Source organism: Plutella xylostella, chromosome 15 (assembly GCF_932276165.1).
Source record: "Plutella xylostella chromosome 15, ilPluXylo3.1, whole genome shotgun sequence".
NCBI lineage: Eukaryota > Metazoa > Arthropoda > Insecta > Lepidoptera > Plutellidae > Plutella > Plutella xylostella.
Window position 1 is genome coordinate 6,313,205 of NC_063995.1, and position 26,975 is coordinate 6,340,179.

The following is a 26,975-nucleotide window of genomic DNA, read 5'->3' on the forward strand; positions in this document are numbered from 1 at the left end:
CCCTGAGGACGTATTGATCTACTGCCCGGATGCCTTGTAGGTAGATACAATTTTAAGTTCTTTCAAAACTTGTTACTTGAACTATTGTAGAGGTATACAGTTGGTCAAGCACCCTTGGGATGGTTGTTTTGTGTTGCACTTTGTACGACGTACGGCAGACAATATTGAACAAAGACCTTTTCCAATAATGGAGTTAGGTACACAGGCAATGAAACCGAGCGGGTTGCATTTGTTTGGCTGCAATAAAGTTAGTAACGGGTTATGGGTTTTCAATGGCAATTAAAATAGTATATACCTATGCGTTTGGCAGTTTTTTTAAGAGTGCTTAACCATCAGAGCTTTGCTCATGCTGAGAATCCTGCGAAGATGTAGAAAAAATGCGTTCCCACCAGTGCTATGCAAAGTGGACCAATACATATGATTTGTGGATATCAAAAATATGTAGGCACATCCATAGAATTCTATTTACATTTAAATGTAACAGCAAATACTATGACAGTGCCAGTGACAAAAGCTCAAATTTTTAGGATTCAGGAAACTCCTTTTAAGAAAATCCGCTTCTCTGATAAATTTCCACACTGATAAAGTGCTTATAACTTATCGTGGCTGAATTCATCTAGGAATAATTCATCTGACTGAGGTCACTGAACCCGCGGTTAATCCTAGGTTTAGCCTTCATCTCTAGGCTTGGCTTAGACAGATTTCAGATGGCGGGAGGTTTGGAATTGGTTGGACAGATTATGACAGATACATAAGCAAATGGAATATACTTATTTACACCATTCTTTTTCATAAAATGCTTTGTGACATCGCAATTAAATACCAAGCCTACTAAAACAACTAAAGTTAACTGAAGGCCAAAAAGCTGCGGTAAGGACTAGTAAGTAAACGTTAAAGGTTTCCTTTACAAGAACTTTATCCAATAAATATAAGTAATTACCGTAGTTTTAAATTGTTTTCATATCTCGAAAAAAGGCCTACTGAAAACAAGAAAAGCCAGTAAATAAAAACTTTTTCTCTTACATCTCCTGAAAAAAGATTCATTTGTGCGTCAAAGGATTATTTAAATAAAGATGAGGTCACGAAAAACGCTCCTATAAGACTGTCTAACAACACCAATGCGACCTTCTCTTGATGAAACCCTGTTGATTACGAGCGCCTGGCACCTGCTCTCGGGAACAATGGCCAATTCTCGCAGCTACAGCGACTGAGGTGATCCTCTCATGTGGAGACGTCACGCATTGTGTAGGTTCTTTACTTCCGAAATTAATAAAAAAAAATCAATGACTAACATTAAAATACACTATTCCTATTTTATATCAGGGTCATTTATTTTTTAAAAATAGCATAAGGCTATTGAGCTGCGTTCTCATGTACTTATATCATTTCTTTCTTTCCGCGTCTTTCTCCGTTGCGTAGTGTCGCCACAAACTTTGGACGCATATGTTCCAAATAAATCGTTGAATTTTTTGAAAATTCAGAATATTGATATTCTCTAAAGAGAGTTTGCCGTAATTATTATGATAGTTATGGTACCTACGTTTGCTACCCCTTCAACATTTTTTTTTTTGTTTCAATGTATTTATTAAGTAATCATAAAAACACATTACAATTGACAATGACCCACAAAACCAGTTTACTGGTTTGTCTGTGGATTCAGACTTCACTCTTAATAAACTAATTATATTATATTCTATTTTTAAGAAACTTAGTGCTTAACAATAAAATTAACTTGTTTAAACATCAGACAATAGGTATCTATATTTTACTTAACAAATGTTTTTTTAACAATCTTGAGAATCTTGCCTTATTTGTTTCATCCCTTATTTCAGTAGGTAGATCATTTAATAATTTAGGTAATTGTTTTGTTAAGGTCCGACCTCCATAGAAGTTATTAACTCTAGGTATTTCATATTTACCCTGAGTAACCATCCTAGTACCTATACCATGCTGGTGCTGTGTTATATGCTCCGTACTGCCATGGTTGTTCATTGCTAATAAATATTTATGCTTAAGGCTGACTGGTAGTACTTTAAGAATTTTGAATAATTGACTATAATCATTTTGGCATTTTCTCTGTGTTTTTTAACATCCTGTATGAATGTTAGGAGTCAAATACAACTTGCAAAATGATCACTTTAATTTAACCTTCGAATGGTAAGGCTACGATAGATCTAATACGGGGAAATGATACAAATGTGCACCCAGCTTCAACCGTAAAACATTTTTAACGACGCTGTACCTCAGAGTTTTGAGATGCAAATATAACTGTCAGAGTTTTGTATTTTTCTGTACGATAGTTGCACGTGCAATGTAGGTGGGTAGTAAGGGTATCTAATACTTATATCTAAGTGATCACCTATAAAGGGGGAAAGGTACTTAGATGGGACAGCAAGGAATGAAGTTTAATCGGTAAATGTATAAAATTTAGGATGTATAATATACATACTTAACATACTTATTGTCTATGTAAGTATTATGCTTTTGACTTTATAGAAGAAATGTATGTCTGCTGTAGGTGAAGCATGCGTTATTCTATGAGGTGAAGTAACTAATTGCGGATATTTGCTCCTAGGAACAAAGCATGCTAAAGCTGTGAGCATAGATGTACAATTTAAAATGTTCAACGAGTTAAATTATAAGATACCGATTATTATAAGCAGCGATATTAGCTGATTATAAGATTGGTAGAGCGTTGTAAGTGAAAATAATTTGAAAGTCACACGGTACCCCTGACGACTGAAGTACCTACCTAGGTGTGAAGTAGGTAAAGTACGAATTACCTAAGCCTTAATTTAAACTGCTTAGTTGTTTGTAAATGCATTGTTTACTTCGCCATATGTATAGACATAGAGACCATTTATTTCTATCTGAACTATAGGGTTTTTAAGCGAGTACCTCACAATTGAATTTTGACATTATACATTTTATATACTACTTAGGTAGGTACTACTTGAGGTACTTACGCAACAAAATAACAACCACCAAATTAAGTAAGTACCTATAATACAATAAATAGGCGCTACTTCTAAACAGAAACTATTAAGAAAATCTATATTAAACTTCACAAAAGAAATGACCGTCATCGTCAGTCACAATCTTTCAGCAGTTCGTTGGTTTTTAGACAAAAAAACTTGTAGTCAGTAGGTAGGTATATACTGAAAACAAAATGAGTCTAATTTAGTAACCGGCCCATATGTCACGCGTCGTGCTGACGACTGAACATTTCTTCTTTGCCAATAGTAGTTTTTATCAAGCAACCAAACGATATCCATTTGGTTTGCAAAAAAGTTTTCAGGTCAGCCAAAGCCTAGGTCAATAGTGAAATATTCAGGCGGTATCTACCTTACCTAGATTATAATGGTAAAGTTTTTTGCTGATAGGTAGGTATGTAACTGCCACTCACCATCACTAAAATATTATTTTTAGGTTCTAATATTTTCAGTTAATGACATTCTCTAAACAATTATAACTCGGTATGTAGGTACATTGTACATATGATTGGCATACTTATATAAATTTAATAAAGTGTACAAAAAACAAATACATAATACCTACTGCAAAACTATGTATTAACAAAACATACCTCTACAATTTCTTGTTGCATTATTCTGAAAGAGACCCCTGCAGACTGAAAAAGTTGTCACAAAACACCAAAAAACGGATTCTTTTTCGTTTGGAAACTTCCCAATTAAGTTCACAAGCGGAGTTGATATCAAAACACAGCGCACTAAACAATTTCGTACGTTAAAGTTTCGTATTCATAGTCCATTTCCGAACGTTGATAGAAGCGACGCGTCTGTGCGTACAGAATCTCGCCGTGAAACTGGCGGGAACGTGCAGAATGGCGGGAAACACGCGGAGATGCTGAAACTTCGGGCAAAAAAACATACAGATCTCTCTTCACGCAGCGAGCGTGACGAAATTATCGAGGCATCTTGAGATACACCTCGTATACAGCCGCAGTAGTATTAGCTTTCTTGTAAATTAAAACAACTCAAGTTAACAATCAATCTTAGAACAAGAACAAAAAATAGGTTTAAATGAGAGATATTTAAATAAATGACACATTTAGTATTTTGAACACCATGTAAGTATGTATTATTTTTTATAATAATAATATACCTACCTATATTTAAATCTTTAAGTAATTGTATTGGCTAACTTCCTAGTATTAATATTAATTAAATTATCTTACCTACCCCTAATCTTGCGATCCAAAAGGAGTGGTTTAGTTCCAGCTTTTTGCTGATCACATTCGTATGTATTCGTGTTATCTTATCACACAGATAGGTAAAAACGGTAACTTATTACATCTATTCTATTCTATAACATCTAGGTAATTAATTCTCGACTGTGACATCAAACTTTGTTTCTACCTTAGACCTTAGATTAAGGTGTCTACTAGTCTAAAGATTATTTAATCTAACTTATAAATATATTTATAATATTCAATATTATATTGACTATGGGCGCGACATGTCACCATATCATTATGGAGGCATGTAATTCGATTCTCGTCTCGCTGATTGATACATGACCGTGTGGATAGCTTGTTGCGTTCAATTAAGGCAGGCTACTATATATCGCGGCCTTACATGCTCTAATAAACCGACAACCTAGGTTTAACTAGGATATGGTAAGTGTTGACTAGATCTTTATGAAGCTATTGCACTACCTACGTGTTACGTGTTTTATAGGCTGCTGTAAAATGGATATAAACTTAATTACTTACTTACCCTTAACTTAGTATCCCGGAAGGAAATGTAACAACTTTTCGTGAAATCTTGGTATTAATTACCTAGTCTTATTCATAAAAAGTTACGAGAGACCTATAGGCCTGCTATAAGCAAATGTCAAAAAAACTTTATTCATAAACGATCAATAGCGCTAAAGAACTCTCCAACTGATTCGTAAAACCTTGATATGCTAAAGTTGGCTGGACCCTACTATACACCTTCCGTAAACCTCCTATTGTACAAAAACATGGCCGCCGGTCAACAGCTGTTCTGCTTTATTGACGATTTGACATTTGTTGTGAGTTAATATTTGCTGAAAATAAGTTGCCATGGTAACGTAAAAATTTAATTATTTTTTTTTGGTGGGTTTTGGCTTGGCCACTGCGTCTTTAAGCCAACGTAAATTTTTAGTGCCGCGCCGTGGCTAACATAGATAATAGAGATTGATAAATGAATGAAAGTTTTCGCTATTTTTGTTTATGGTTTCGTCAGACCGGCAACATAATAGGGTAAATGTCAAAATGTTTGGTCTGTGAAATCTATTAGCATCACTATAGTTATTGAAGGTTTACGGAACGATTATGAACAGAGATTTTTATGAAACCTCAAATAGGCTTAAAGTGTTCCGTAACTATTGAGCTCAGTAAACCTACTTTAAGGTTTTTTTATGAATAAGACCGCTAGTGTCTAAGAATGTATTTAGAGAAGAAAATATACTTGTACTAGTAAGTATCGTGCTACGCTGCGCTGGTAGACGTAAGTATATCGTCATAGGTTCAAGTTAACTAACGCGGGTTTTACAATCCATTTCTGTAAAATAGACAGGGTGTAAAAATTATGCCCTGTAAATAATGTAGTTTTCACTCTGCAGTAACACACGTGCAACATACCTATGTATATCTCTCATTGCATTTTGAACTTAAGCCATAAAATAATACAGCTTATTTGTGCCACTTCGCAGCAAACAAAACAGTTAGCGTTTGGAGCAGGCCCAAAACAATACTATTTACTCTGCGGGAAAACACTAAAATTGAAATGTATTTTCCGGTTCCGCCCAAAAGCCAGGTAACACACAGAATGCCAAGTTCACCCGCAGGGTCGACGCAAACAAAAAATAATATGTAACAAACATGTAACAAATGAGCCTGTTTCTTTCATATCCACCGCATGTAGGGAAAATTGGTTATGATTAACATGGTTTAACTTTATTACTACCCCGGTAGGAAGGTATACATACATACAACTCTGCACAAGGAAATCCTCCATAAAACCATGGTATTATGCTTCGTAATTACGGTGGTGTAAGGGATAAGACCTCGACCTCCATTTGTGAGGACGTAGATTCCAATCCTACCATACTTACCTATTATAAACAAGTTTCCTAAATTTTAAGAAATAATAAATACTTACCTAATACCCTCCTACCCGCTGGACTGACGACCTTAGGCGGGTGGCGGGTAGCGGTTGGATGAGGAAGGCTGAGGACCGAGTGTTGTGGCGCTCCTTGGGAGAGGCCTATGTCCAGCAGTGGATGATTATTGGCTGATGATGATGATGATAATATATTTATTTTTTTATTCATTTCCGTTTAGTTATCTTTAAGTTACATACTGCGAAAGTCGACAAGATTTGTCAAATTTGTTCATGCTCTCCTTTACGTATTACGTAGAACAACGCGGGCTATATTATTATAGGTACTCAACTATACTTACTCACAAGTTACATACCTACAACTTTTAAATTTTGTAGATACTGACCTCTGTTGGGACTTCCATAAACTATAACATGAAGCAGAACTTCAGGGCAGGCAGCATTGTTGCAGGGGGAGTGAGAGTTTCTCCACCGCGCTCGAGAAGCGGCGAGTAAACGTGTATGGCGCGAGAGAGTCGCCACCTAGCGGCACACGCGCTGCAGCTAGGAACTCACACTTCAAACATACGAGTTATTATTATTTGCTTCAGTTTCTGCCGATTTTAAACAGATGGCCTTAAATAGGATTTAAGAATACACTGATGTCCATGGTGAATGCATAAAATATAATTTTAAAATGTTAACAATGCCAAACTATAGATACTGCTAGTGTAAAATAAGATTTATAGACTCTCATGGATACGACTTTAACCAAAGAATAAAAGGCGTTGAAAGCACTAAACTAAATTTTGTGCCTTCAGAATAGACATCACTAAGTAGGTAGAAAACTATTTTATTCATCAATTCACTGCAATTCACCGCAGTTGGTTATAACCACTTTAGACGAGACTGTTCCACTCTTGCTGCCGTATCTCTCCATCTTCTTCACTACATCTAAGCCTGATATCACGTGACCGAACACCACATGCTTATTGTCTAGCCAGTCAGTTCTGAAACAAAAATATTGATAAGGTTGAGGCCTGGAGCGTCATTTTACGAGTTGCGTAATTTTGATCGAGTAAATCTGCCGCATTCGGTTTTATATGTATAAAACTTAGCAGTACTTAGCAATAATAATCTAATCATAAGTGTCACGTTATTAAGCACCATAGTAAATAAAGTTGTTCAGACTTACTTAGCGGTACAAATGAAGAATTGTGAGCCATTGGTGTTGGGCCCGGAGTTGGCCATGCTCAGTATGCCCGGCCCGGTGTGTTTCAGCGTAAAGTTCTCATCTTCAAACTTGCGGCCGTAGATCGACTTGCCTCCGGTGCCGTTGTTGTTTGTGAAGTCGCCACCTTGACACATCTGCCAGGTTAGTTGTTCAGGAGATACATTGTAGTTAAATGTTAGTTAATTTATCAACAAACTAAGACAATCCCAAAAAGGTGACACTGCCAATCCACTGTGCACAGGGTCCTAGTGGTATCCATACAAAAGCAATGCTGATTATGCAATATGTTAGACAAGCTACCTTAATTTTATTAACAATTATTACAACTATCTTTTTAAAAGGATACAAAGTCTGGTATGATTCTGTGGATGCTGCTGCCCTGGTAGCCGAAACCTTTCTCATGCGTGCAGAGACAGCGGAAGTTCTCAACAGTCTTTGGTACAATGTCTGCTCTCAATAGCATGATTATGCGTCCAATCTCTTGCTTGCCAACGCTGATGTCAAAGTAAACTTGGGGATTCTTTTTGCTTGTTGGTTTGGCCGGCTCAGTCTGAAATTTTAATTCATAACAATAATATTAATAAATTATAAACCAATCACTTCAAAAAGTGAAAACACTAACAGCTTCTACACTACTCCAATTATCATTAAATAAAATGTAGAGGCATCAATCTGGCCATCCAATACTGCAAGACTAGATCTTTGGAAAAGGGGCCTAATTTGAATAAGGGTACTTTTGAATATTTCCCATCAACAAAAACATAATATATTATGTACATGTATTTCAACAATGAACTTAAATATAAATTCTTTGCTTACATCAGCAGTGGTATCAGTCTTTCCACTCTTCTCTTCTATTTCATCACCAGGTCCAGTCTTGTTCCCTGGCAGTGTCTCACCCGCATGCTTCTGGAGCCAGCTGTCCTCGGACCACACCGGCCGGGTCGAGCCTTCTTTGATCCTTTGTGGTGCAGCTATATTCACTCTTATTGTACGACCAAATAGTTCCGAATCATTCTGGAATAGAAAACAACAAAAAGGTTAAGTACAAAATAATATATGGTAGCTAAATATAAAAAGTTTTTCAAATATTCCAGTATGTACCTACATAGGTAGTAAATTAAGTAGGATGGGTCATCTTGGCGGGATTAATAATATTGTAACCTAAAAGAAATACTAACCATATTGTCTATAGCAGCAGCAGCGTCTTCTGCATTCTCAAACTCGATGAAAGCGAATCCTCTGTGCTTCTCCGACTCATAATCGAGGGGTATCTGCACATCTATCAGGTCACCAAAAGGTACAAAAGCGGCGTTCAAAACTTTTTCGTCCACCTCCTCCGCTAAGCCTCCGACGTAAACTGTTCTCTTAGAGTTGGGTTTGCTAGACATTTTTGTCTATTTAATTATATGGTAGGATGTACAGGTATTAGGCTAAATACTAATTAATTGAGTTCAATTGAAAATAACCTCAAAATCCAACAACGAACACAAACAAAACAATCGTTTCGTTTGACGTTTCACGTCACGCTGACAGTGACGCACAGTGACGTTAACAGACTAATTTTTACGAGACACACAGATTTTATCAGCCAACTTGATCCATCTTCTGAAGAATGCGAAGTTTTCTCACAGTTCCAAAATCTTCCGATAGATGGCCACTGGTGCTGTATTTTGTTTTATAACAAAGCTTTTTTGGTGGATTAACTGGGTATATTTTTCTTCACTGAAGGCGTTATTATGTACATAGGTATATGCAGAACTAGAGCCGCATGTGGATAAAAAATGAAAAATCATGACTTCCGTTTGAATGCGTTTTTCCAAAATCTGTCATCTGCCTCGTCATGGGCTGATGCGAACTGCCCTATGCCCGTAGATTCCTCTAGAGCGCGGCGTAATATGAGGTTTTCAAAAATAAAAAGAAAGGGATTAAAAAAATACAATGGGTTTTACTCGTTTTTTTTTTATCCATTTGATTGAACATAACTTATCTAGGCTACCTACTATGCCTATTGCTACATATGTACTTCTATCCTAAATACTATCCTACTACTACTATCCTAAAGTACTTCTCTATACTTACCCCCTTATTCATAAAAAGTTCTTAATTAAGTGTTGTATGTAGTTATTTCAAATTTCAAAATAAGATTATGTACTTACTTACTTAAGTCCCAAATATCAGTATGAATTATTTATATTTTTTGACTAGATAATAAAAGTTAGCTTACTTAATTAGCTACCTTCATAAGTCATGCAGTGCCAGGCAGCGTGACCACAGTGACACGCTACCTACAGGAATCCAGGTACAACACCGTTAAGATTGAATACATTAATATCTTAATCTAATTTATTGGAATCTTGTCAGACTAGAAAGAAGATGCAGGACATGTTTAATAGTTATGAAGACGAGAAATCAATAACTTATGTCTGACATGTTTAAACACTGCAGTTTAATTAATTCAGTGCCTTTTGATTTATGCAAAGGTACCTAGGCAAGTTATATGTAGGTACAATAAAAACCAATTTACCCAGGGCGGCTGCCCAAATCTATAAAGCTCACTAATCATATCAGTGCCTTTATCGTTTCTCACAGTACAACACACATTGTACATCTAGAGCACTAGGCACCTAATGCAATGAGACCAATGTAGGTATATATAATTTATGTACAGAAGTTATTTTTAAGGTTACTGATAATCTAGATACTGAGTCGTGCAATGAGCACAAGTTTCGATCCTCCGTTAACGTTGCGTATCGTCAACTGTCACTGTCAAAATGTAAGGCAAAGTTAGTTCCAAAAGTGACATTTGTTTTTTCCATATGTTAGGTGGAATTTCACCAAACGCTAAACTTATTTAGTAGCCTGTCATACGTCTGTCAGTTTGTACAAAATGTATTTAAAATTTGATTTAAATACTTTTAGCGTTTGGTAAAAGTGACCCTTCGTGTAGATTCGAAAATAGTATCGAATCCTATGCTCGCGGCTCTGATTATCACAGGTTACAAGTTTTAAACTTTTAACTCTCACGACACAAAAACACAATTGTTCCTTTAACAGTACAAACTCGCTTATCTTGTTAGATTCGTAATGGTTTATTACAAACATTTACAAGTCGGCCTAAGCTGTGGTCAGTTCAGCGTTTATGCCTCAATCGCTAGCGGTAAACCTCGGCTAAACACAGCGTTCTAGTAAACACACAAGACAACACCATTAGAGTATTATGTTATGACGATTCTATGAGTGATCATGATCATTCAGAAACGGGATTGCGTCCGTTTAACTAACTAACTAACTGTTCGTATTCAGAGCGACGTTTGTTTATCTAGGTAGGTATGTTTTGCATTGCATAAAGGTAAGTATACGACTTTGCTTAGGATAATAATAATATAATAAACTACAATTAATGAGATTGGAATTGGAACTAACCAAGTGTTTAATAGTAAGTGTACAGTTAATTATAAAAGAAAATGAACGTCGGATACCTAATTATGAAAAGTGGGAAAGGAAAACCGTTGAAAATTTAGTTTTATACCTTAATAAAAAAAACAGGACAGCTGTTTATTTATAAAGAAGCTAATGGCGTCGTGTCACCTCGCCCGGACATGCTCATCTCTTTTCTGTCAGCAATAAAACGTAAAAAGCTACTATTTTTCCTTCCAAGACATCTTAACCTCTCGTAAACCTATGTAAAAGCTCCCCAGCGTAAAACCAGAATTCCTGGGACCCTACCTGTCTTTGACAATGTGTTTTTCACTATCCATTTTTCACCGGGACAGGGGATCGAGGCAGACCTACTTAAGGTGGTGATGAACTATGAGATAGCTTCCCATGTAAAAGGGGAACAGTCAATCAGTAACCGACAAAAGCTTGCTTTCCTCATTTAGTTTAAACATTGGCGTTGACACAATAATGAAAGGAAATCGATCAAAAAAGGAAAATCTTACTAACTATGAGACGCGCCAAAATCTGTTGTTGGAGTTGGAAATCATGTCATCGATTTAAAATCCAAACAGAAAGTATGATTTTGCCAAGACTCTTTCTTTATCATTGTTTGATATGGTCACAGAATAATAACTAGTTGCTATGATAATATGTTACAAGACAGTGTTAAAAAAATTATCAAATTGAACACTGGTTAAAATAATAATTGAGTTTCCATTTCCATTTTCTAAGCATATTGCCTGGCTGCAAGCTGAAAGGGGATGTTTCAGGTGGTAATTTTGTCCAACCTAAGCTCTACAATTTGGCAAAGAAGCTCTCCTTTCCATCATGTTGCTGTCATGGAGCTTTTTCCACGGCACTGCACCTCCGGAACACCGCATCGATATAAAACGTGTAGTTGGCCGGTTTCGCGGTACTTGCGCGCAAGGTCAGGCCGCACCGAGTCATTGCTCCGGCGGAGCCCCGTCTAGTGGCAGTGTGCACCCAGCCTTACCTGCATCCAGGTGAGTACCCAGCCTTAGAGTGTATTAGAGCATAGGGTGCATCTTGATTCTTGACCGAAAACAATTTCACGGTTTGCTAATGATTATATCCGAGTGTGTGTTGGATCGATTGTTTTTTTTCAATAATGATAAGATAATTCGGTTGATTTTTGTTTTTGATATGACAGCGATAGACATTGGAAGGCCTGAAAAACAGACTACAGAGAAATATTTGTGAAATGTAATGTGTTGTTTACGAATGTGACGAATTTTCTATTTGACGAATGTCGAAGAACTCATCCATTTACTACATACAGGTACTTTCAAATGTTTCCCTGAATAAAAGGTGATTTTACCATTTCATTTCTAATTAAAATAAAATAATTTCTGGTAATTGCAATATTCCATAAAATACACACTCAGTAGGTAGATACTTAAGTACATACAAATATCTTTTTTTTTGGTATTCTGACTCCTATCTATTTAAAATGTATTGATAGTAATAAGTAGGTGTATTGGTACCGTAAAGAAGAAAAATGTATTCTTCATGCATTTCAGAGTATTCTAATAGTAACATACAAACTTATAAGTACAGTGCGCTCGTTGAATTCTTTTGTATGGAACAATATTATACAATTACATGTTTTACGTGTTACCTTGTTAACTAGTTACATATGTCCCTTCGTGTGGAATAAATTGATGTATTACCTTATTTACTTACAATCAATTTACATTTATTTTATATAAATAGTGCTGTAAACAAAAATACAAGCAAGTATTGAAATCATTTAAATGTATGTACGTTTGTTAGTTGAGTAATATTTGTCCTGAAATTTTTCCGATTCAAGTAAACCATTAAGCCATAATTATTAGGAAAAGCTCTGTATGTCTCGTTGTATATCGGAGTTATTGCAGTTTTTTTATCTAATTCTTTCTCCTGAGCGCACAGAGGCATCTGTCGAGGCTCCCGAGGTGATTGTACCATTACGCGGGTCACTTACAGCCTAAGGCTAGCCATATACATTTATTTATCGTTTTTTAGATGATATTTTTATAGGTCTCTTTGCTTTGATCGTATGAATGGGCTGATATTTATACGATTAGTTTTCCGTTTACTTAGATAGTAGGTATTTTAGATAATATAATATACATATATGATTATTTATTGTTTTTTTCTGATGAGATCAAATAATACCAGATAATATATTATCATTTTAATAATATAACACGTAAGAACTGTTGAGACTGTGAACCCTACGCTAAAATCAAATACTTAGCAATGAAAAAGTTCCAGTGACACAGTGACTCCATATTACCTACTCCTAAATGGAATAGACTATTACCGTCTGCAATATTAAAGAACAGCAACAACATTAACAGCGTATCAGAATTTTGCAAACTACACTCGTGAGCTATGATTTTTTTTCAGTAGTAACGCCTTTTGCAATATTGAAGAAGATTGAACAGCGCATCACAATTTTATTATGTATTTCCGTTTAAAAACGTAAATATTGTGTTTGAGTTTAAACAATTCGGGCCATTTGGTGTTGGCATTTTGTGGGTGGAACTATCTCATTGCTCGCAAGTGTAATTTAATAATAAGCAAGAAGCAAAAGACACAAAAAGCGAAGATGATAGGCCTGCAACTCTGCAGCGCGCGTAATTGAATCAAGATCTTGTATCACGTACAGACTACAACTAGCTATGGTATTCAATTTACTGCAAAATTTAATTAAAGGGCATCCGAGCTAGTTACTTCAGTGCCTACTATTCTTAGTACCCTTTCCTATGTTATTTGAAGATATTGCAATCCAATGAGTATCTAAATTATTTTGAAATTACAGAGTTAACATAGCCGAGAGCTGTTCTAATATAAGGCAGTCTTGTATCGATGTAGAAATTGGTCTTACACCCAAATCGGATCAGGCTGACATGGTCAATTGCCTTCAATATTGAAGTGGAGTTCTTTGCCGTCTCTCTGTAAGATAAATAGTGTAAGTGAATTTACACTGCCGTGTAAAGAAACAGTTCCACTCACAAAAAGCCGATACCATACGACCCCAATTTTTTCAAACATTTAATTTAAATTTGAACAAAATATTACCGTTTTTAGTTGGTAATATCCTGATGCTCTGTTAAATGTACTTCTATGTTGCAGAAGGCGTCATTAAGCAAGCCTTTTTCGTTTAGGAGTAAATTGGTGTTTTTCTTGATGGAACCTTTTCATTGCCCGTGAGTGTAGTTAAAGTAACAATTTCATTGAGTTATATATTATTATACATTTTATAAGTATACCTGAAACTTTTAAAATGAAAGCTTTTGCAGTTTTCCGTTATTATGCTCTGTTCTAAAAAAAATCTATGTCGCATCTCATCCATTATAAGGTAGTTTGGTGGTTTTTGTGAAATGAAATAGATACAGTTAAATCTACAAGGCATTTATCAACATTACGGCAAAATGCTCGTGGTGAATCGTGTCTCTTTTTGCCATGCAATTCAAATGCCGCCTTCAATAGCTGAGGCTGATAGAGATGTCGATCTGCATTCAACAAACAGTCGTGTCTGTTTTGATGATGTCGTTGTTATAACCACCTATCTAAAAAAGTTTGTAACCCAGTTTTTTCATGCATTTTTTATTCTCCGTTTCCTATGCCATAGAACGATACCAACGCGCTAAAAAAACTATTGTTAAACAACAAAACTATTTTTTAAGTTTTATTATATCCTTACATCCTAAAAAGCATCGCCACAGCCCACGACATCGTGAAATGAGTCCTTAATTGCTATTTGGGGTTTTATAGAACGCCATAAAATTATATTTTCCAATAATTAACTTCTTGAAGCGATGTTTAGTAGTTTAATGTGTCGGTTGATTTAACTTTTAGAGCCTATTAATATTTAATTATATCCTATAGGTATACGTTTACTATTTCATAAGAACCGCTACGCTTTTATTAATATACCGTTACGAGGATGTCTCGATTTTTATGTATTAATTGATAGGTAAGCAAATCGTAAGGCTTTAAGTAATTTTAAAATAATGTAGTGTTGTTTACACATAATGTTGAAACTGACATCCTTTAACTTTTATGAGGACTCAGTCATTACATTAATTATTAAACCAAGAATTTTAGGTTTTGAATTTAATGCCTACAGAACTTCAGATACCCAAAATTCATTGGACCTACTCAAAACGGTAACGGAAAAAAATATAGAATAAATCAACTATACAATAATTATAATCAATTTATATTTAAATGAGAGTCTTAGTATCCGCCCTGCCCTGTTTCATACCCACGCTGCGCTGCTGTCCGATGTCCGTTATACTACGTTAGTATAATACTTACCTATTCACTATTTCCAAATTGACCACAACGTGAATGAATGTTGGCAAAAAGTGCTGAGTCATACCGGCTTGAGATGGCAGCGCAATCTGTTTGTTTAGGTCGGACTCCAGACCATTGACCTGAGGCCATAAAAAGCAAGCTTTAAGTTACCTTTTAACTTTAATAGGATACAGCATATCTTATCTTAAATTATCTACTGAATGCCTGTAATGACTATATCGGATAGTTTATAACAGTTATGGTATAATTTAAACACTACTAGTTTTGCTTTTAAAATTAGTGGGATATGTGCTGGTGAATCTATTTGAATTTTAATACTGAAACCGATTAGACTTTGAGGTGCGATATAAGTTTTTTTTTATCCTGGATAAGCGAGGCTCTCGAGGAGTACCTGACCTGTAATGAAAAACATTCGTTTATTAGTTTTAATTATAACAGTTCTGACAGAACATAATGGGGTCTCATGTTAGTTTAGTTTGCCAAGCAGTGTCCGCAACGTCCCACGCGTATAATTCGAACTATAATGATAGGTATACCGAGTACCTAGTGGTGACATTTATTTACCTCACATGCTATTTGATTAAAAAGTACGGTCTATACTAATATTCGTTTTTATAATAATTAATAAGAATAATGTTTTAAAAATGTAGAGATATTGTATTGATCGGGGATATTTTAAGGAAAATTTAACTAATTTAGATTGTTTTTTAGATGTTTGATTGACTATGCTCAGGGTTGTGGTGATTTGAAGACTCTTTTCTCTGGTATCTAGATTGTGGCAGACTTCTTAAAACATCTTAAAGGCAAAAGGTTAAAGTAAACTACTTAAATGTTCTTTCACACTTGTTAGCTAAATAGATCAATTTAGTCATTTTCCCACCGCCAACACTCTTCACTTATACCTTGTTTAAGTAATTGGTGAGAAAACCAAAACTATAAGTTCCTACATAAAGGCAACTTCTATTGTTTAGAACATCTAACCAGAAGAAAAAAGCGACACACTTTTTAAAGATAATCTTATTGAACTTATGTGTTATAAAGAAGCAGGCTGTTCAATAAATTTTAATTCACACTTCACTTCTAATAAACACTACTACACAAAAATGGGGTAGTTGGTATTACATTACCAACTTAATCCTTGTACATACATACATACATACTAAGTTTCATAATGTATATAGATATCAATCAAGGTATTTAATCGTGACTGTGTATTTGTAATATTATATAGGTACTTTTATACTATAAAAGCTTATATTGTGGGCCTAATTCCAAAGCAATACCAACGTTGATAATTACGCTATAAAGATTATTTTCTTTGTTATTCTCCGCACATCTTCAGGCTGCCTATAAAGGCGATCAAGCTGAAGTAATTGCCTGATCACAGTTGACAGGCCTCTTATTAAAAAGGCCTTAGGACAAGAAGCTCAACTGGTTTTTATCTTGTTAAAAAATGCATAAAAACTCGTAGGTAATATGTTTGCTCATTACGTATGAATTCATCATTGATATATTTAGGGAGCCAGCCAACGCAATCTTGGCCTGCAAATGTGATTAATTCTTCGATTTTACTCTAGAGGCAATTGTTATTATAAAGGGTTCCTATAGTTTTATCAGTGACGTAATGACGTTGCTGTGACCGGGTCAATAATAGCATAGAATAATGAGTAGGTACTTGTACTCGTTATTCTATGATAATAGTCAATATTCCCGACATATTCGTACTGAGCTAGTTTGAAATATGTGTGTATACCTACCTATCTTAGATCATAGATAAAAATTGTTTATTTTACGATAAGTATACCTACTTATTATGGCCTACCTATAGGTACATATTAATCGATGATCTCAAATATTAAATTATGAGTGTGATAAACTCAAGCGACTTATAATTTAACAGCGTACAGACAGGTGAGTCATTTCATTAGATATAGGCATCACGTTTGTCATATAAATGGTGCTCTTAATCTAATGCCCTAATGCATGCAAGCCGATGCCCTGCACCTCTACTCTTGAAAGGCAATGTATTGCATCTGTATAAAATATCTAAATATCTGTATCTGTATAAAAAATGATAACTTCTCTTCAGAGGCGTTTCTCGAAAAAAAAATATAGGTACTAATATTTTCAGCTAGGTAATGCTAGCTATTTTGAGAACCTGGAAACAATAATGTAATGCCTACAATTTAGAAGTTACTTTGCAAAACGGCCAAAAAAGGCTTTTTCGGCCAAAATCTACAATAAATTCTACATTCTGGGTTCTTGGTTCTTAGTGCTAGGTTCTAAAAAAGGCGTTATCTTGATGAACATTGATGTATTTTTACATTTTGTAAAATCGATGTTGAAGAGAAGTTATGATTTTTTAAATGTTGCCTTGCCTTTCAAGAGTAGGGGGGCTGATACCGTTTCGAGCGACGTTTAGCGAAGTGAAGCAATTTCCCGAGTTAACATGCGGAGACGGTAGAAGCGGCACGAGGATTCCTCGAAGCGCTGTATCTTCTGCCAAGATCTAGCTGGCGACATAGGAAACTAGGCTAGAGGCTCCAATACAATAATCCTAACTAATATTATAAATGCGAAAGTAACTGTGTCTGTCTGTCTGTTACTCTTTCACGCCAAAACTACTGAACGGATTTGAATGAAATTTGATATACAGATGGTCTAGACCCTGGGAAAAAACATAGGCTATTTTTCATCCCGGAAAACTTTTTATGGCGAAGCGAAGCTCGCGGGAACAGCTAGTAGATTATAAAACTTAAAGATGAAGAAACATTTATTTGGCACACTGACAATAACAACCAATAATACAATACAATACAATACAAAATAAACAATAACTCAACAGGTTGCTGTCCAGAGCCTCAAAAGGGCAACAGCTCAGCATGTGTTGTATACAATAAGGCTTATTATATAATACCATAATGTAATCGTCAGCATCAGCTAGGTTAGCTAAGTTAAGGCCATGTTTATCCCCCAGTAAAAATAATGACGAGTAGATAACAGGTGAAACGACACTTATCCTCCTGACCCCGAGAGGTATAAATGTATACAATGTTAATAAATTTTTAAAAAAATAAAAAAAAATACTACTGAACTGTTTTGTCGCTTTGTCAAAGAACAAATTGTTTTAGGGATAGGTACTTTATAAAACTTTAAAGGAATAACAGGGATACTCCATAAAACTTTTAATATAGGTATTTTTAAACTATATATTATATTTTTTTTCAATGTCCTACTCATAACACGCCAGGTGTCAGGAGGATAACTATATATAACACTGTATCGAGTCGAAATATATATCTCGACTCGATACAGTGTTGTGTCGTTTGTTTGTTGTATTGATTAAGAGTTATCCAATGTTCTATGAATTTCTAGTGATTTCTTTGTGATACCTATACGTATACTTGTTTCTTTTGTTGACTGTACCTTCATATTAATACATTTATTGTACCTAAGATTATATATTATATTTATTACATAATCAAATGTATAGGTAATCTTCTATTATTAATGGCCCGCATTAGCAAGATAAAAAAATATTTCTATTCCTATAAAAACAAGCTTTGTACTGTCACAGATCAACGACCAGCCATTAGTTATTAACTTATTATGCGCTTGTTGCACACTGCCTTCATTTGTCATGTAAATTACATAATCCATGCATTGCGTATCTATAACTGTGAAATAAAAAATACGATCGATTATAAAATATACATAATTTGAATATTACCTACTTAGGATAGAAAACCTAACATTTCGTTTTTCATCTGGAATTTAAACTTACTTAGGTAAGTACATAAATAATTTAATGGCATAATCCATAAAAATAATGTCTTGATACTGCAATAACAACTCTAACAGGTATGTAGGTAAGTGGCACCGCGACCTAGACTTAGAGCATGCACTGACCACAAACGCACAAACGTAACCTTCACATTGGAGGCTTCAGCAAATAGGCAGATGCGCGGGCGCACACATTCCTACTGCAAGGCCGCCAAGGTCACTGACCTCGACACCAGCGCCCCCTAGCTGTAGAGACGTTTAGTTCAGCTACCGTTTCAGTGTTTATTTATATTTTTTGTACAATTAGTAAAGCCATTACGCGCCGCGTGAAGGGTTAAGTAATTGTAGAGAGTGCGCCATTGTTTTACGCCACTTATGTAAATAGATTAGCACTTAAATAATTATGAAACTATGAACATACAAAGAAAATAACCTACCTGTAGTACTCCGGGGCGAAAATTTGCATCACTCGATCTCTATAATTTTATTATTTCCTTCGATAAGATCCCCTAAATATTATATCTACCTACTGTACCTACATCCTTCATTGACAATCTCAATAAAGTCAACAATTTATGAGTAGGTAACTACGTAACTTACGTCCTAGGCATGGCGTGAAAAGTCTCAAACTACAAGAAAGCATAATTTCTCAAAAGTGTATTTTGTATCTGTACTATCTACCTTGTAATTGGTAAGTTGGGAAACAAATAAAAATTGATCTCAATCTCAATCTACATGAACAAACATGCATAAGGGGTATACCCAGATAGATATATCGGAAGGGTTTGATTGCCACAATTTTCTCGAACGCACAAGATGTTAATTATAGCTTGAACGCTACAAAATGATGGAATGGAAACTTATTGATAGACTCGGTAATTATGGGTACTTCGGAAGGTCCTTAACCTACGGTCTGTGGGTAGAGACTTCCGTTTCAGAAAATAAAAAGTATAACCATAGACTAATACACACATGGTATAACTATGTTGTACCACTAGGTATAAGTACATACAAGATACCTTCAGAATAGAAATTCTCTGATATAATTCCATTCCAATACTTTACGTTTTTTTATACATATAGGTAACCATTAGCCTCAGGTCAAACCATTATAAATCAACAAACTACTTACTTACCACAGATTAATTAATAGTTAGTCATACCTGCTATTAACTAAATACTAGTGATGGGCCGAATGTGGTTTGAACCGAAGTTCGGCTTCGGCCGAACATTCGGTTAAATTTGTTGCTTTGGTAATTCTATTATACAGGGTGGGTTCTCCCCAGGAGCTCCTGAAGGCAGCGAAATGTACCCGAAATACCGAATCACTTCATAAATTGTACAAATCCCGAAAAAATAAATAAAGCCGTTCTATAAATAAAATTATAGTTTGTTAAGAGGGAAGTATGTATAATAGCACTTGCTCGTCCATACTTCTAAATATTATCCTATCTCCATCATTTTTTACAATGAATTAGAAGGTATATAGTTTTTTTTTCTAAATTTGTTATAGATTCAAACTTATAGACAAAATACGGCAACTCAAGTAACGTATTTTTTTATCCTGTGTCGAATCAAGCCGTTGCTTGTTGAACAAAAACAATTCTTCTTGTAAACCTAGAATATACCTAAATTTTGCTTAAGCGATTGACATCAAAATCAAATTGATTTGTTGATATTTATTTGGTCAAAACCGTTTTCTCCCGTAATGAAAATTTCATCAAGAAAAGTATCTACCTATTGTCAGTCGCGAGCTGCATTAATTGTCTCTATGGCACCCGTGTCCGGAGCACGAGTGCACAAGTGATAGCAAATGCTTTCCTAAATACCTATTTCGCTACGATCGCGTAGGTATACTGCCCTCTTAATAAAGTAAGTAGGTATTTAACTTCACCATGAAACTACAGTTTTTTTCACGATTCCAAAAAGTGGGCTACCATCTCCGTTATACTCACCCGCCAACAAAATCGTCGCCGACAAAATTCCACACTGTATTTCAAACAAAATTGTAGAAATATGTGTGCCGAATTTTCGGCATTTAAACCGAATTTCGGCCGAATACCGAAGTTCGTTTAATCCTGCCGAAGTTCGTTTAATCCTGCCGAAGTTCGGTTAAACCGAATGTTTACCGAATTCGGCCCATCTCTACTAAATACGTATCTTTACCGATTCCATTTTCCCGATTTCGAGTAGGTACTTAGTTCAGTATGTCGACTTGTCGAGTACATTGACCTTCGAGTACTCATTGAAAAAAAAACATCCTGTATAACTAAGCTGTCTAACGTGCCGTGGGCTGATTGCATCTAATCCCCCTGTCGACGTGGAAACGCTGGTGAAATGTGAAGTAGAGCGATTGACGAGCCTCGTCGAGCGGTCAGCTATCTCTTCTGTCGCTCCTAATTTATTTATCTTTCCAGCGATATGGTGCCGCTAGAATAGTTCGTTTAGCTCTAAGATAGGATGTTATCTCTCTAATTATAGTATAGCGTTATTTTTTCAAACATGCTATTTAGTTTTTAGCACCAGGGACATAGAAGCCTTCCTATAATATAGAATTACTTATAAACATCAGTTACATTGATGATTTCAATAAATGTCCTAACGATTTGTCTTTAAAAGCGTTTTTGTACTTATGTGAAATTATTTTGTTCCAGATAATCAGATAAAATGATACCGAGGCATATTTTGTTGGTATGCGTACTCTGCGTGACCGCCAAAGCCATGGCCAGCAGTGACGATAAATTTATCAAAAAGTATGCCATGATGAAGGTGAGCAAAGCAATATGAAGAAAAAAAATGACAAAAAAATTCGCAGCCGGTAGGATTCGAACCTACGCTCCCAGAGGGAATCTGATTTCTAGTCAGACGCCTTAACCGCTCGGCCACGGCTGCTTATGAGATGTCCAGTAAAAATAACGAATAGTACCACAAATAACCTATTTTAGGCTGCAGATAATAAACTTTATTTTGAAAGAGTGTCATCATCATCATCAGTCACCACGATAAAAATAACAATTTTTTTTTCTTACTTATTTATCCATGAAACTACATCCTTTGAATTAAAATAATTTGTATAAGTACTTACCTACTAAAAAAAAAACCTGTATTACGGCAAAAGCGGGAACTAAACTACTTATTCAATACGATCTTAGAAGTAATAAAACTAAAAAAAGTTTAGTTCCACTTTTTTTATCAAATTATCTTCATAATATGCTTATTGACAGCTTATCTTATGCTTTTTTACAGATTTATGAAAGTTGTTTTGGGAATGAAGTCGTCAAACAAATTCGTCAAGAAATGAAAGATGCGTATGCAAAATGCTCTGCACCGCCATCTTTTGAGATTCCTCAGAACTCCCAAGTACCGCCTGTATTAGTTGGAAGACTACCGCCCGGGTTCGCTATAGACCCAACCACGCAAACCATAACACGGCCGGGAGATGGCGCTAATTTGAACCAGGAGAACGAGCTGCCAAATATTCAACAAGAGCCCCAAAAAAATACACCAGCAACCTTAGGATTCAGACCGCAAATGCTAAGAAATGTAAGGCCATTAAAAAATACAAAAAAGCTGCCATGCCTCCTGTGAGGATTGAACTCACGACCCCTGGTTTACGAGACCAGTGCTCTACCACTGAGCTAAAGAGGCTTGTGATTGCATCGTCGAAATTACAGAGCACTTTCAGAGACCCTATTGAGATCGTTGATTTGATAAAATAATATAATTTATTAATTTTATTTCTCTTGGATTTTGATCCGATGATAGTTGCGTAGTGACCTCACAAATATAAACAATAGTAAAATATACAATTACCTACCTATTGAGTATTATATTATACCTACTCATTTAATTATGTACTTACTTACTTGTATATGTATTACTTTTATTCACAAAATAACCCACACAATCCTTCCAGCCGGCCTACCCTCAGCCCGGGCAAGCGAGCGTGCCTCCATACATGGTGCCGTCGGCCGCGCCGCAATACCGCCCGTTCTCCGCCGCCTCGCCCTTCTACCAGTTCCCGTACGGACCCAACATGTTCTACCCCCAGTACAACCCGTACCAGCAGTTCCAGAGCCAGTACCAACAGGGATACTACCAGCAGCCCTACTTCGGCTCGCAGAGGATGTCGGTGAGTTAGAAAAGAGGGCATTTTCTTTCTTTCTAAAAGTTGGGGTGTTATAAGTTTGGGTTTAAATACGTGGAAGTTTCTTGTCTTTGGAGCGTTGTCTAACTGAAAATGCGCTTTGGAAAAACAAAAGAAATGCTCAAATTACTTTAAGTAACTGCACCTTACCCTATATCGCACCGCCGAAAATCAGAAGCTATAGATCGCATCCAGTGGCGTGCTTTGGGAAAGGCCTAGGTACATCTAGCAGTGGACAACTGGACATTGTTTGACTAGGATGATGATGATGAATGCCCATTATGATGATGATGATGCACCACCGGTATTTTCTGTTCATTATTTCTCTTTATTTAAATCTATTCAGAAAAGTTATAATTTTTATGTTCTATTTTGGACTGCTAATTATCATTTAATTATCTTATCTCCAGCGAGAGATGGACATCCGCGACCGCCTAGAACTTCTATCCCGGCGCGACGCCCCGGGCGCCCCGGGCGCGGGCCGCGTCCGCAACATCACGTGCGTGATGCAGGAGCTCGGCTACATCGACCACAACCTGGAGCCGAACTACGAGAAGATCACCAGCCGCATCAGCAACCTGCCCGTGTCGAGCGAGCTGAAGGGGGACATACAGGACGGGCTGCAGTTCTGTCAGAAGTTCTCGGTGAGTTGTAGGGCTTTTAGTGTGTTGTTACGTTGCGGCAGTAAAAGGAATTCAGGTGGCTAATTTAAGTAAGCAAGAAGCTAATTGTAAGGTTTATTGAAAATCGAATTAGAATGAGAAAAACTACTTATTCTGAAGTAGGTATACTACAAGTTTCGTCAAAAGTAAGCGAATGCAAGGAAAATATCTTTCTTTTGATGATGATGGATATGGTCCTTAATCCAATTTACTTTACACCCACTTATAATTTTGTGAAACCCTGTTGAACTTTACCCTCGCGTTTCTCAGAAGCACGGGCTCTAATCAACTCAATTATTCAATGTGGGCAATTTATTAATGAAACTTGATTGAATAAATTATTTTAGCACATAGGCTGGAATAATATCACCGCCGTATCCGAATTGATGAGAAAGGTAATCCAAGAATCTAATCAGAAAACTCACATATCAGTCAGAAGGGTCTATGAGTATAAATGTATTAAGAGTGTAAATCCAGCCGATTTGCCGAGGTCGGGTCGGGGTTCCAATGAAGGAAGGGTTTTACTCGTAGGCCTAGTCCACCACGCTGGCCTAGTGAGGGTTCATGGACCGTTGTGAGTGAACTAAAAGTATAAATCATGGCTGCAAATTTTACACTAAGCGAACCTGTATCGCGGAACTTAGATGTTAGTTATCTAATGTATGAAATTCTACACTTGTTTGAACTACGGGTTTTTGGTTCCAGCAATGCGTGCCGGACATGAAGCGCAACGTGGCGCCGCTGTCGCAGGAGCTGGTCAAGCCCATGTTCTTCTTCCGCTGCTACAAGGTAAGCTGCACCACGGTTTACCTTCACACGAAGGTAAACCGTGTACACTTGCGAGCAATGAAACAGTTCCAGTGACACAGGAACGTCAATGGCAGGTGGAACTTTTTCATTACTCGTGAGTGAATAAATGTGTATTTAGTGAGAGGGTATGAACTCTCCCAAAAACACTTCAACACTCGTTGGACTTGCTCCTTTCTTATTGGTGTTAAAATGACTACCTTTGACCATCAAATGGTAAATGGAAGTCACTAATGATTCATTAATTATTAACTTTTTTAAGCTGTCAAACACAAACCCCTTTAATTTATTAAATTTTATTTATATGTTATATGTATTGTGTTTATTGTGATGTTTCAGCACAAGAAGCTGGAGGCGTGCATCATGAAGGACATCCGCGAGCGCTTCACCAGCGAGGAGGAGCTCGACACCGACACCGACTTCAGGTTACTACATTATTACATAATATGAAGGCCTAGCACGGAGTGCAAGACGCACACTTTAAGACGTGACAAAAGTTTTGCATCGCGCTTAGTCACAGCGCGGGGCCTCGAGATCGAGCGCGACAGGGAACTTTTGTCACGTGCGCCCCGTACTAGGCTAGCTGGATAACTTAATTTGGACTTCCAACTAATATTGGACTTTAGTCTCTCCGTTCCTCCCGTGTATAGGTGGTTTCCTGGAGTTCCCAATTTGTATTTGAAATTACTTATATAATAACGTCAAAACCTTATTAATGAAGGTACTTACTTCACTATTTCAGTTTTAGTTCAGGAATCCAAATTCTTATTAGAAAACGTCCAGATGTCTGATCTTCATCCTCCTCCTCAGGTCTCTGGGGCGCTCGGCGCGGGCGGCACGCGAGGAGCCGGCCCACGACCTGCGCTTCGAGGCTCTGGACGAGATGGCGGTCTACCTCTACGACTACCTGAGCGGGGGCAGCGGCTTCGACATCGACTGGATGTAGGGCATCAAGGAATCAACGCAACGCAAAGCCAAGCAACGTATCGATACGCTACGCAACTCAACGCAACGTAACTTATGACATCTTCAAAATACAACGCAATCCCAAGCAATGCGTAACGATAAGCTGCGCAACGCAAAGACATCTTCAAAATATCTCATAAAGCTCATAAAAGTCATAAAGTGAAGTTGATACTGGTCAACCACTTAGGATGACTGGAGATGAAACATTGAAAAGTTACTTGTACCTTGTACTAAGAATATTCAAAACAACTTTGTAAAATGGGTAGGTAATCTTCTTACACTGCAGGAGGGAGCAGCTAGTTAGCTGTTTCTCGTATTAGTTTGTAGCTAGGTATTAATTTTTTCCTATAACGGTTTGCTACATGTAATTTTTATCAAAATATGTCAGACAAGGTACTTACCTATAGTATTTCTATCTTCGATTTTGGTAATCATAGTGCCTGTACCGATTTTCAGTGCAATTAACTTATGGTAACCATAATTTAAACATAAGATTTAAAAATTAAACATAAGTTTAATACGCGTAGCAAAAATCGCGATATAATGACGTTTATCTACGTCGGTAACGAACCCGTGCAGCGGGTGTAACAGCTGGTACATCGTGCAGGATATAGGTATGCTACTATTATAAATAGTGCTGATTGCTGAGGTTACATAATTATTATAATGTAAGCAAACCACGGATCTTGTTCGACCTGCATCTAGACTTAATGCGTCTCGAATGACATCTTTTAGTTTTAATGGCATGAAGGTATCTAAAATTTGGTATGTTATGTCGATTTTTTTAAAGGTAATTAGGCTAGAAAGTTTTTTATACTCAGTGGATATTGCTCCACCAAGTAGTCGACTCGTTGCATTTAATTCATGCATTTACAAAAAAGAAATATTTCAAGTTTACAAGTAAGGTATGCTAATTAAGTTATTTTTAAGGTTCTAAATTTTGTAAACGAATGTATTCGCAGAAATGACAATAAATATAAATAAAGTACTTTAATTGATTTCGGAAGTTGCATTATTACTAATTTTCATTAATTTCAGGTCACATTCCGGCACTAAGTGCCTACATACCGACATTTGACTCGTTCTCTGATTTAGATCCGGTTTCTTAGTTAATCGTGACATTATCAATAATTACGCAAATGATAACAAAAACGGTCTGATAAGGAGTAATCTAGAAGTACAATATTCTAACTATGCTAAAAGCTAGTTTTTTTCATCATTGTGAAAGGTGAATAGGTGTTTTTATGACATAGTAAGTTGTAATGCGTTAGTCCTAATGCCGGAAGCGTATCAAACTTTCAATAATCAATAGTACCCAAGGCTCCAAATGCTAATTTATTTATTGTACAAATATTACAAATAAAAGTACAAAAGATGGACTTAATGCTAAAAGCATTTTCTGCCAGTCAACTCAATTCCTCACTTTCACGGGAATCGAACCCACCGCTAACTTCCATTGAGCAGCCCGTGCCTGCCTATGCCTACTGTACCCTATGCATATTTAGCGAAGCGCAAAG

The 26,975-nt window shown here is 36.4% G+C and overlaps 3 protein-coding genes and 2 non-coding genes across 5 annotated transcripts in view; 1 reads left to right on the top strand and 4 right to left on the bottom strand.

Annotated features, from left to right (window-relative positions):
• The window catches only part of LOC105390453 (5-hydroxytryptamine receptor 2B), a 96,178-nt gene extending 92,340 nt beyond the window's left edge, over positions 1-3,838 (bottom strand). Inside the window, exon 1 of the mRNA XM_038108373.2 lies at positions 3,587-3,838. The gene's annotated coding sequence lies outside the window, so the exon portion shown is untranslated. The remainder of the gene's footprint in view (positions 1-3,586) is intronic.
• A 3,092-nt stretch (positions 3,839-6,930) lies between these two features.
• Positions 6,931-8,848, bottom strand: LOC105390442 (peptidyl-prolyl cis-trans isomerase E). The gene is made up of 5 exons (XM_011561745.3): positions 8,505-8,848; positions 8,143-8,340; positions 7,670-7,873; positions 7,285-7,457; positions 6,931-7,099 (listed from the first exon to the last, which is right to left on the bottom strand). The coding sequence occupies exons 1-5, from the start codon at positions 8,712-8,714 to the stop codon at positions 6,955-6,957; spliced, it is 930 nt and encodes a 309-aa protein (XP_011560047.3). The 5' UTR covers positions 8,715-8,848; the 3' UTR covers positions 6,931-6,954.
• Positions 8,849-11,646: 2,798 nt separating this feature from the next.
• On the top strand, positions 11,647-26,457 carry LOC105390439. Its single transcript, XM_048626073.1, has 8 exons — positions 11,647-11,768; positions 21,531-21,645; positions 22,123-22,419; positions 22,793-23,008; positions 23,434-23,667; positions 24,391-24,474; positions 24,832-24,917; positions 25,303-26,457. Exons 2-8 carry the CDS (start codon positions 21,544-21,546, stop codon positions 25,436-25,438), a joined length of 1,155 nt encoding a protein of 384 aa, XP_048482030.1. The 5' UTR covers positions 11,647-11,768; positions 21,531-21,543; the 3' UTR covers positions 25,439-26,457.
• Positions 21,687-21,768, bottom strand: Trnas-aga. Its single transcript has one exon. It is a non-coding gene; the product is annotated as a tRNA-Ser (tRNA).
• Positions 22,453-22,524, bottom strand: Trnat-cgu. Its single transcript has one exon. It is a non-coding gene; the product is annotated as a tRNA-Thr (tRNA).
• Positions 26,458-26,975: the final 518 nt, after the last annotated feature.